At 42.2% G+C, this 11,958-nt stretch overlaps 1 protein-coding gene across 1 annotated transcript; it reads left to right on the forward strand.

Annotated features, from left to right (window-relative positions):
• The first annotated feature begins 273 nt into the window (after window positions 1-273).
• SRXN1 (sulfiredoxin 1) lies at window positions 274-2,650 on the forward strand. Its single transcript, XM_044661532.1, has 2 exons — window positions 274-552; window positions 920-2,650. Exons 1-2 carry the CDS (start codon window positions 274-276, stop codon window positions 1,121-1,123), a joined length of 483 nt encoding a protein of 160 aa, XP_044517467.1. The 3' UTR covers window positions 1,124-2,650.
• The last annotated feature ends 9,308 nt before the right edge of the window (window positions 2,651-11,958 follow it).

Genomic DNA, 11,958 nt, shown 5'->3' on the forward strand with positions numbered 1-11,958 from the left:
TCCCGGGAGCTGAGTCACTGCCCGGAGCTCCCTTCCAGCCGCGAATTTATGCGGGAGTTGGGCACAGCCCAGACGCTTCTACTTCATCCACACCCCAGAGGGTAGAGAAGTGGGAGGAGTAGGAAGTGTAGAAAAAGCCGAGCTCGGAAAGGTTCTCCTTAGAACAGCGTCCGAAGAGAAAGCCCAGTAGAAAGAGGGCATTCTAAGGCTGTTTGAGAAAGGAACCCAAGCGGGGGAACGCTTCTGGGGCTCCTCGCCTCTACTCCCCTCTGGATGCTGAATGGTACACTCCGAGCCGGAGCTAGAGTCTGGGTGCTGGGGAAGCCTTGGAGAGTGGCCGGCAGGATGGGGCTGCGTGCTGGGGGCCCCCATGGGCGAGCTGACCCAGAAGTCGGGGCAGAGGAACAGGATCGGGCCTCTGAATCGGGGGGTCGCAGCATCCATTCTGGCACCATCGCTACCGTACACAATGTGCCACTGAGCGTCCTCATCCGGCCGCTGCCCTCCGTGCTGGACCCGGACAAGGTGAAGAGCCTCATGGACACCATCCAGGTAAAGTTTCTCCGGGGAGCTCAAGGGGCGGAGCTAGGAGTGGAGCGAGCGCTAGACCCGGGGCTCTGAGATCTGAGTATCGATGTCCCGGCGCGCTGCCATTTTTCGGTGTCGTGTTCAGTGGGCAAATCACTATCTCTCACCGGACCCCAGTTTTCTCTCTGTAAAACGGGAGCGTTGGACTAAGTAACCGTTAAACCCCTTTCTGACGCTTACATTCTGGGTTCTGTATCTGAGACTATTTTCAGCTCCCACACTCTTCTTCTGCGTTCTGTTGCCCAGGGTTGCCGCGCAGTTGGTCTCACGATTTTATCAGTTTGGCCATCAGTGTTCTTTTCTCTCTCTCCACAATTTCTCCCCTCCGCAGGAGGACCCAGCCCAGGTGCCGCCTATTGATGTCCTCTGGATCAAAGGAGCTCAAGGAGGGAACTACTACTACTCTTTCGGGGGATGTCACAGATACGCAGCCTACCGGGAGCTGCGCAAGGAAACAATCCCTGCCAAGCTGGTTCAGTCCACGGTATCCGACCTTCGTGTGTACCTGGGTTCTTCCACGCCAGACCTGCAGTAGTAGTCTCCGTGGCCCTTTGGATCCACTGAAATGCTTCTTCATTTGACCATTGAAGAAGCCAGGAGGAGCCAATAAAGAAACATTAGGCCCCACCAGGGCCATGCAATGGACTTCTGATCCAGAACAGACTGACACATAGAGTTTTCCTTGAAGGCTAGAGAAGAGGAATAGCAAATCTTTCCCTGTGAGTTGTATTTTTACACTCCCATGTCTCGGACTTGAAGGCTGTTGGCCCGGGGTTTAAATCCAGAAGGGAGCAGCACCTTGTCCCACCCCACAGTGGGGCGTGAGGCAGTGAGGTGTAATGGAAAGAGGAGTGAACTTGGAATTAGAATCCACCTTGTTCAGATCTCCACTTTGATACTACCTGTGCAAACAGGTAGGGTTTCCTCATCTCTAACGTGAGGAGGTTGGACTAAAGTCGGCTCTACTGTCTTCTAACACTAGAGCCTATGCTTCTGAGATGATGTGATAAGGGAAAGGATGGAAGATATGTGGGGGGAGGTGTGAAAGAAGTGAGGGGGGACTGAATGCCCCTTTCCCAACTTTCTGGATGGAGGGGGCACCTCTTGTTCATATCAGACTAAAGGATCCATATCTAATTCTCATTCTTTCCCCCATGGGAAGTAGGAAATCTTGCTCCCTCTTTTTTTAAAACCCTTACTTTCTCTCCTAGAAACTACTCTAGGACATAAGGGATAGACTTGCCCAGGGTCACTCAGCTAGAGTGTAGCTTTGTACCCAAGGCCTCCTGATTTCAGGCCTGGTGCTCTATGTACTGTGCTATCTAGTTGCCCTTCATCCCTTAAATTAAAAAAATATATATTTACGTGAATTTTCTTCCTCAAAAAGATAATATTCCTTAGTATCTTTTTGGGGAAGAAAATTAGGAATATATGTATATATATGCATATATAAAGGAATAAATATGCATACATGTATGCATATAAAGGAATATACATGTATATATTCCTTAGTATCTTTTTGAGGAAAAAAATTCACATGCAACAACAATAAATGAAAACCCCAATAAATTCCAATTTAGTAGAAAGTGCTTTAGGCTTCTAGTAAGTCACCTTATTCCTAAGTCTCTATGTTTTTTACCTCTAAGTTGTGGTAAGAATCCTCTCAAGGTTGTTGTGAGAAAAATTCTTTGTAAAATTCAAAGTGCCAGAGAGATGGGAATCATTGTTATGTAATTCTCATGAGATTAAGATGGAAAGTCTGGGGACCAGTTACTCCCTGCTATTAGTCTTTTATATTTCTTATTCCTTCAGACTATTGTGCAGGTAGATAAAATGACTAATTTTTATAACTGAATAAATGTATTAATATGTAAGCACACTTCCTGTAGAATCACTGAAGACATCTTTGGATTAACTCCAGTAGCACAAACAACATCAGAGATGGCACATGTATCATCACCATTATTGTTGTTATTATTGTTAAGTTTTGGAACCGTTGCTGTTCCGCATTGATTGAGAAAGTTCCTTACTAGGTGTTTCCCAACCTCAATGAAATCACAGATCTGGGCCACATCATTATTGTTGTGGTTATTATGTTTGTGATGATGAAGTTGTTGATGATGGAAAAGTGGTTTGATGAAGGAAGGTGACAAGAAGGGATGTGGATGTCATACCTTAGAGTCCCCACAGTGGGGAGAGGAAAGGGGAAGCCCCTTCTCTCAGGGCAGGATCCTGTAGGTTCTTCCTAGTCAGATCAGCCTCTATTGAACATCCGCAAAATCCTGTTCAGGTCTCTGATCCTCTGGGACATTAACTGGATGGGAGGCACAAGGCCCCCTTTTGAGCCCCTTGACCTTCTACCCTCAGAGTATAGTGGGGAAGGGAGAATGGAGAAGAGAGAGGGGCGCCTGGTATTCCTGAAAATCTCCCAAGCTTCTTTTGCTGCCCTTACAGGGGGCTGCCAGGAGATGGCACTAGGATCCTATCAGCCCAAAACCTGATCCAAATTTTATACCAACTGGAGAGACTTGTCCAGTGTAGACTGGATGGGGCTTGAAGAACCACTCCTGCCCTTGTGGCACTGTTCAACCTCAAACTCATAGGACCCCAGTCATCTACTGTGATAAAGAATACAATTCAGAGGGATGGATAACATCTGAATGAGAACATAGAATGTTAGAGCTCAAAGGAATCTTAGAGATCATATTTAAAAAGAGGAAAGTAAGGCACTGGGAGGGGAAGTGACATTTCTAATGTCATAGAGTGAATTAGGGTCATAGGTAAGAGCTGGAAGAGACCTTTGATGGTGGCAGAATTCAGCCTAAACCTCACATCTCCCAACACCTAATCCAGTGCTCTTTCCCCTCAGCCCCCAGCCTTATACAAGCATACCACAAACACATCCATATACGTAATCAGTCAACAAATACTGCTTATGGATCAACTATGTTCCTAGGCTCTGGGGACAAAAGTAAAGCAGTCCCTGCCCTTAAAAACTTGCCTTCTCACAACATGAGCATGCTAATAATGAGGGAGGTCAAGAAATGGGTTCCTAAGTCATTTATGAAGAAATGAATCTCACTGCTTTCAGAGACGTGGAACAGTGGAATGGGCACCGAACTCAAGCCAGATGACTCAGGTTTGAGATTTTCCTATGATACTTAAGAACTGGGTGACCTCTGACAAATCACTTATCCTGGCATGAATTTACATACCTCTTTAGAAATAAACTAGTCCAAACCCGAGGTTTGGACTAGTTTATTTCTAAAGCTTCCTCTGATTTTTTTTTTTTTTTTTACCTTTCTTCTAAGAATCAATTCCAAAGCAGAAGATCAGGAATGGCTAGCTAGGCAGTTGGGATTAAGTGACTTATCCAGGGTCACACAGCTAGGAAGTGTGAGATCATATTTGAACCCAGGTCTTCCTGACTACAGACCTGGCTTTCTATTCACTGTGCTACGTAACTATCCCTCACTGGTTCGTTCTTTCTTTCTTTCTTTCTTTCTTTCTTTCTTTCTTTCTTTCTTTCTTTCTTTCTTTCTTTCTTTTTTCTTTTCTTCCTTCCTTCCTTCCTTTCCTTTCTTTCTTTCTCCCCTTCCATTTTAGAATCAATACTAAGTATTGGTTCTAAGGCAGAAGAATGGTAAAGGCTAGGCAATGGAGGTTAAGTGACTTGCCCAGGGTCACACAGCTAGGACATGTCTGAGGTCAGATTTGAACCCAGGAGCTCCCATCTCTGGGCCTGACTCTCAATCCACTGAGCCACCCATCTGCCCCCCTTTTCTTTCTTTCTTGATGGTCTTTTCCTCTTTTTAATTTGTTTTTTTCATCATCATCACTACCACTTTCCCCTCCATAGTAGTACCCTACCCCCACATCCCTACTTTTTGCCAGTTCAGTTGTATCACCTTTTTTTTTTTTTATCCCATTTGGGGTTTTCTTGGCAAAGATGGGGGAGCAGTTTGCCATTTCCTTCTCCAGCTCATTTTACAAATGAGCAAACTGAGGCAATAGGGTGAAGTGACTTGCCCAGAGTCACACAACTAGTAAGTGTCAGAGGCAAGATTTGAACTCAAGAAGAGAAATCTTCCTGGTTTTAAGCCCAATGCTCTATCCTCTGTGCCACCTTACAAAAAGGTATAGTCAAGCAAAATAAATCAACTCAATGCCTAATCTGAAAATGTATGTCTCATTCTGTACTGCTAGTACCTCGCTTCTCTGACAAGAATCTGGAGCATGCTTCACATCCATCTGCTAAATTCAGGATTAATCACTTAATTGATCAGAGTGGTAATGATCCTTGAACGTTTTTATCTTATTTTTGTTTATGCCTTCCATTTTTTTTCATTACATTCATTTTCAGGCTGCCCAGTCAGCCCCTTTCAGTTCTAAATCAACATTCTATAATCTACTTAACCTCACCTTGCCTGTTTCCTCATTTGGAGTGTGGCGATAATAAAAAAAATACAGCTAGCATTTACATGGCACTATCCTTAGGCTCAGGGCAGCTATGTGGCACAGTGGATAGACCCTGGACTCAGGAAGACCAGAGTTCAAATCTGGCCTTGGATACTTACTCGCGTGACCCAGGGCAAGTCACTCAACCCTATTTGCCTCAGTTTCCTCATCTGTTAAACAAGTGGAGAAGGAAGGAAATGGTAAAGTAGTCCAGTATCTTTGCCAAGAAAACCCCAAGTGGAGCAGGAAAAGTTGGACATGACAGATACACACTGGATAATCTCATCTAAACCTCTCAACAAAATTGTGAAGTAGATACTATTATTTTCTCTGTTTATAAGTAGGATAGCTGAGAAAAGTGACTTGCCCAGGATCACACAGCTAGTATCCAAGTTAGGATTTGAATGCAGATCTTTCTCATTCCAAGTTCAACACTATCCACAGCCCCACCCAGCTGTGTAATTGCAGAACAGAGGCAAGGTAGGCAGAGTAAGAAGCTACCTCAGTAGGGCACAGTGTACTAAAAACCACAAGGAAGGACACTTTAAACTATAACTTTTTACCCATCTATGTCTTTCTTCCTCATTTTACAGAGGAAGAAACTGAGGTCCAGAGGAAAGTTATATAGCAAATTAGTAGTGCAACCAGCAAAAGAATTCATGCCTAACAAAATGATTTTTTGGAACTGTGGAAAGAACATGGGCTTGGAGGACTTTGGAGAAGACCTAGATTCAGATCCAGGATTTGCTATATACTACCTATACGACGACAAGCAAGTCATTTTAATCTGTCTGGGACTTTGTTTCTCCATTTGTAAAATGAGGAGAGTGGACTAGATGGCCTCTAAGAACCTTTTTGGCTTTAAATCCTCTATTCCTCTAATTCCCAGACCCTTATACCATGCCGCCTCATTAAACTCCCCCCAAACCAGCTCCTCTGTCAGTCTGTCTGCCCCCTCCCCACCTGTCTCCCTTCCCTAGGCCTGACCCCTGATATAGCCTGACTGATGACCTCAGCTGCCACCAATCCATTCGTTCTGGTGCCTGGGGGAGGGGAGGAACAAAGGGAGCTTTGTGGAGGGTGGGGTCCCATCCCTTTACCTAGCTCTGCCTGCTGGGGTCCCAGCTCCGGAACTCGGAGAGACTCTCCCACTGGACAAGCGTGTAATGTCTTCCAGGCCCACGGTTCAGGCTTTTAACTGGCAGGGAGATCATTATGTCCAGAATCCCATCATCAGCTTCCGACCTCCTTACACACCCTTCCTGAGATGGTCTCTATTTCCAAGTTTGTTCCAACGTGAGAGACATCAACCTGTAATCAAAAGAACACAGAAGAGGCAACTAGGTGACTTGGAGGAGATGAGAGATATTTAGGTTCAAATCTGGCCTGAGGCACTTCCTAGCTGTGTGACCCTGGGCAAGTCATTTAACCCCCATTGCCCAGCCCTTACTGCTCTTCTGCCTTGAGACTGATATTCATTATCAATTCTAAAACAAAGAAGGTGAGGGTTTAAAAGAAAACAAAGAGTGGGGCAAGAGGAGACCTGGTCTCTAGTAAAGGTCCGCCACTCACTAGTTAGCTTATTTTGAGCAGCACATCTCTAAGCCTCTCCTTCCCCTCTCTAAGCCTCAGTTTCTTCAAATGTAAAAATGATAAGATTGGGCTGAGTCATTTCTAAGGTCCCTTCATTGATTTACCCTCATGAATTTTGAGCTAAAAGGAACCATATCGATCATCAAATCTAAATGCCACATTTTATGGATGAAGAAATCGAGTCACAGAATCATTAGAGAACTTGTCCAAGATCACCTAGATAGTGACAAGCTAGGCTAGGACTTTGACCTAGGGAACATTGGCCTGGGTAAACAGGACCCAGACTTCTTTCCACCATACTTCCCTACAGGGCAAGGAGGTGTGATCCAGGGGAAGGAGAAAGCCTTCTGGGTCAGAAGACCTAGGTTCAAATCCCATCCCTCTCATGCTCTTTACCTATGCGGCCTTGGGCAAATCACCAAATCTCCTTAGTAATCAGTCTCAGGTGGGAAAGAAGGGAAGAGGACCAAATGACTCAGAAATCCTTTCCAGTTCTAGAACTTTGACACCTTGGCCAGCTTTACTACCACGAGAACTCTGGGACTTTTGCTGAGGAACCACAGCTCCTATCTTCTATCTCCTCTCCCCTCATCTTTTTTCAGACCCTGCAGGCAGTGCTTGCATGGGTCACTTTTCAATAGGCTTTCCCATCACTGGCCTGCTCAGTCCCCTGGCACCTGCCCTCAGCCTTTGTATAGAGCTTTCGCTAATGATCAAATGGAAAGAGCAGGCTTGGTGGAAAGGGCAATGTTCTAAGATTCAGGGAACCTAGGTTCTAGTTCATGCTGCTCCTCTAACTTTCCATGTAATCTGGAGCAAGTCACTTCTCCTTTCTGGACCTCAGTTTCCTTAGCTGTCAAATATGGTTTATAATCCCCATCCAGCCTATCTCACAGGGCTGTCGTCTTGAGCAGCAAATGAGATAATGCAGGGAAAGCATGTCATTAAGTGCCAGAGTTTATAAATGTCAGCTGTCGTTGTAGGGTCTTAAAGTTATTGAATCTTAGAACCACAGAATCATAGATGTCATAAGCACAAGGAATCTTAAATAATGTTAGTATTAGGCTCAGAACAAGGAGGGACTCTAGAAACAAATGTCTAGCTAGGACTAGACCTCAAGGATCATAGGATCATAGACTGAGAAATGGAAGGGATATTAGAGGCCACACAGTCCAGTCTCCTCATTTTGCAGATGAGGGAGCCAGGAATGGAGTAATTAGATAACTTACCTAGGATCAAATAGCTAGGAAGTGCTCTAACCATTACACTATGCTTCCTTTCTGGTCCAACCCTTCATTTTACATCGGTTGCCTAGGGAGGGGGTGTGACTTACCCAAGGTCATACCTCAAGTTAACAGCACCCTTAATAACCACTACAGAGCCTAATGTGAGAACATCTTTGTATTTAGCTCTCTTAAGAAGAGAGGGAAGTTCACTTCGATGAGCTCACAGTCTAATGAAGAAGACAATTCCAGGATCTCAAATAATACTGGGTAGTTTGTGGTAGGGTCAATGGAGTGGTGCCTGCCATGGATAGAATGAAAACTCATTTTCATGAGTTCAAATCCAGCCTCAGACACCTAAAACCTTTGTGACCCTGGACAAATCACTTAACCTTATTTGGCTAGTTTTCTCATCTGGAAAATGAGCTAGAGAAGGAAATGGCAAACCATTCCCGTATCTTTGCTAAGAAAACCCCAAGTGGAGTTTTGTTTTTACATTAATTTCATTTCCAAATATATGCCTCTCCCTTCTCCTACCAACCCCCTATAGCAAGGAATTTAAAAGAGAGAAAAGCAGTTCAACAAAAATTGCCATGTTCTGCACCCGCTTTGCAGAGGATGATGGGTTCATAGATCTAGAGCTAAAAAGAATCACAGAGACTATCGAAGCCAAGCTTCTTATTTCAAAGAAGAGAAATGGTTTGCATAAGGTCACCCAAATGATAAAGGTCAGAAGTTAGATATGAACCCAGATTTTTTTTCCTTCAAGATCCCGTATCTTTTCTACTATACCACACTGCTCCCTGTGCAAGGAATGTATTTTCTCATTTTTTTTCCAGAGCAAGTTTGGTAATTATAATTATACAGTTTTGTAGGTTTTAAAAAATTATTTCCATTTCCATACGCAACGTGTATATTGTTTTCTTAGTTCTGCTTTTTCCATTCTTTATTCATTCATAGGTTTATCCATGTTTTTCTGTATTTTTTTTAAATCTTACCTTCTGTCTTAGAATTGATATTAAGTATCAGTTCCAGAGCAGATGAGCAGTAAGGGCTAAGTAATTGGCATTAAGTGACTTGCCCAGGATCATACAGTTAGGAATTGTCTGAGGCCAAATTTGAACCCAGGACCTTCTGTCTGAATGTATGGCTCTCTATCCACTGAGCCACCTAGCTGCCCCTGTTTCACTCTGTTCTTCATAGTCACTGTTTCTAAAAGCACAACAATATTAATATTCCATTATATTTTGTGTCAGTTTATTTAACCATTCTATGGACATCCCCTTTACTTTTTAGCTCTTTGCTATAATAACAATAAAACATTATACATGGACCCTTTTTTCTTTCTATTTTTTGTCTTTTACACATAGAAACAATTTTTTAACAGTGGTTTTCTGACATTTTGTAATCCAAATTCTTTTCCTCTCCACTCTCAAGTCACCAAGATGGTAAATAATATGATATAGGCAATACCTGTGCTGTCATGCAATATAAATTTCCCTGTTTCTCATGTCCTGAAAGAAGACACATATGAAAAAAAAACTCATGAAGGAAATAAACTGGAAAATGATATGCTTCAGTCTGCATTCCTTTCAAGGGAGTGAATAACATTTTTCATCATGAGACCCTTAGGGTTATTGTGGATCCTTGCATTGCTGATAAGAATTTAGTCCTTCACAATTGATCAATGTACAGTATTTCTATTACTGTATGCATTGTTCTCCCGGTTCTGCTCACTTTACTCTGCATTAGTTCATATAAATCTTTCTAAGTTTTTCTAAAATCATCCTTTTCATAATTTCTTATGACACAATAGTATTCCATTACAACTAGTATATGGATCTTTTTTGTTTGTTTGTTTGTTTGTTTTTTTAAATTTTAAACCCTTAACTTCTGTGTATTGACTTATAGGTAGAAGAGTTGGTAAGGGTAGGCAATGGGGGTCAAGTGACTTGCCCAGGGTCACACAGCTGGGAAGTGTCTGAGGCCAGATTTGAACCTAGGACCTCCTGTCTCTAGGTCTGGCTCTCAATCCACTGAACTACCCAGCTGCCCCCAGTATATGGATCTTTTTTGAAACTTCCAGGAACTGGAAGGTAAGTAAGCATCCATCAATTGATGGATGGCTGAATCCATCAAGGCATATGAATCCAATGGTATGTTATTCCATTATAAGAAAGGAGAATTCTGAGAAAGATTTTGACTTCTAAGTTTCCTTCCAGATCTAAGTCTATGATCCTATGATAGGATGAATGGAAGCAGAGAAATGTAAACAGAACCAAGAGAATAATACCAACAATTGACCACAATTGTAGTTCTGGAGAGCTGGAAGTGAAGCATGGTAGCAAACCACAAGTGGAGGCAGATATACATTTTCAGACATAGGTATTGCTTTGCTGAACTGCTTACTTGTTACAAAGGTAGGTTCTTTGGGGGATATAGTGGAATAGGTAGGAAATGAGAGTGATGTTCCTTTTTTTTTTTTTTTTTAAACCCTTACCTTCTGTCTTAGAATTCATACTAAATATTGGTTCTAAGATAGAAGATTGGTAAGGGCTAGCTAGTAATTCTCTTAATTCAGATTTGAACTCAGGACCTACTTATCTACAGACCTGCCTCTTTTCCACTGAGCCACTTAACTGTCCTTGATAATGATGTTTCTTTTTTTTTTTTTTTAAAAACCCTTACCTTCCATCTTGGAATCAATACTGTGTATTGGTTCTAAGGCAGAAGAGCAGTAAGAACTAGGCAATGGGGGTCAAGTGACTTGCCCAGAGTCATATAACTAGGAAGTGTCTGAGGTCAGATTTGAACCCAGGACCTCCCATCGATGAGTCTGGCTTTCAATCCACTGAGCCACAAGCTGCCCCCAATGATGTTTCTTAATAAAGAGCATCCATGTCACTCGATTAGGAAATGACTGAACAAATTATGGTATATGATGGTGATGGAATACTATTGTGCTCTAAAGAATGATGAACTGTTTGATTTCTATATGAACTAGAAAGAACTTCATGAACTGATACAGAGTGAAATAAGCAGAACCTGGACAACATTGTACACAGTAACTGAAACATTGTGGGATGATCAAATGTAATGGACTTCTCTACTAGCAGCAATGCACTGATCCAGGGCAATTCTGAGAGACTTATGAGAAAGAACACTATCCACATCTAGGGAAAGAACTGTGGGAGTAGAAACACAGAATAAAAAACATGTGATTTATCACTTGTTTAAATGGGTATGTGATTTGGGGTTTTGGTTTTAAAAGATTATTACAAAAATGAATAATATGGAAATAGGTTTTGAGTGATAATATATGTGTAACCCAGTGGAATTGCTTGTCAACTCTGGGAAGGGGAAGGGAAGAGGGGAGGAAGAGAACATGAATCATGTAACCATGGAAAAAAGTTTAAAAATTAAATTTAAAAATTTTAAAAGAGCATCCATAAAATCTTTTTTTAAAAATCTCTGTTGTGTATAATCTTTATCACATTGTTTGCCTTCTCAATGAGGGGGAAAGAAAAGGAAGGTGGGAAAGCCCTAGAAACTCAAAATTGTTAAAAAATGAAAGTTAAAAATTGTTTTTACATGAAATTGGAAAAAGTAAGATATTAAGATGAAAAGTGTAATTAGGAAATATTTCACATGATAAATAAAAGTTCAATAGAATATTGAAAAGTGTAATAGCCAGAAAAAAATTCCTTGTGACTGAGGTGTTCAGGAAAGGCTTTCTGGAAGAGGAGGGTCCAAAAAGATGGATAATACTTAGATAAAATAGGAAGGGGCGTAGTCATGGTGTTGTGGGTTGTCAATGAGAGCATCAGTAAGGAAACTGTCCTGAATGGAATGAATTGAGCAAGTGCAAGCGTGTGCGTGCGCGCGCACGCGCACACACACACACACACACACACACATAATCGGTGGTCTATAAGGCTAGAAAGTGAGTTTGGTTTCTGATTATGGAGGATCTCAAATGTCAAGTTAAAGGATTCAGACTCCATCCTGAAAGGAAACCACAACAGGTTGAGAGCTGGAATATGGCAGGCACAAACTAAATCTGACAGGATATATATATATATATATATATATATAT

Source organism: Gracilinanus agilis, chromosome 2 (genome assembly GCF_016433145.1).
Source record: "Gracilinanus agilis isolate LMUSP501 chromosome 2, AgileGrace, whole genome shotgun sequence".
NCBI lineage: Eukaryota > Metazoa > Chordata > Mammalia > Didelphimorphia > Didelphidae > Gracilinanus > Gracilinanus agilis.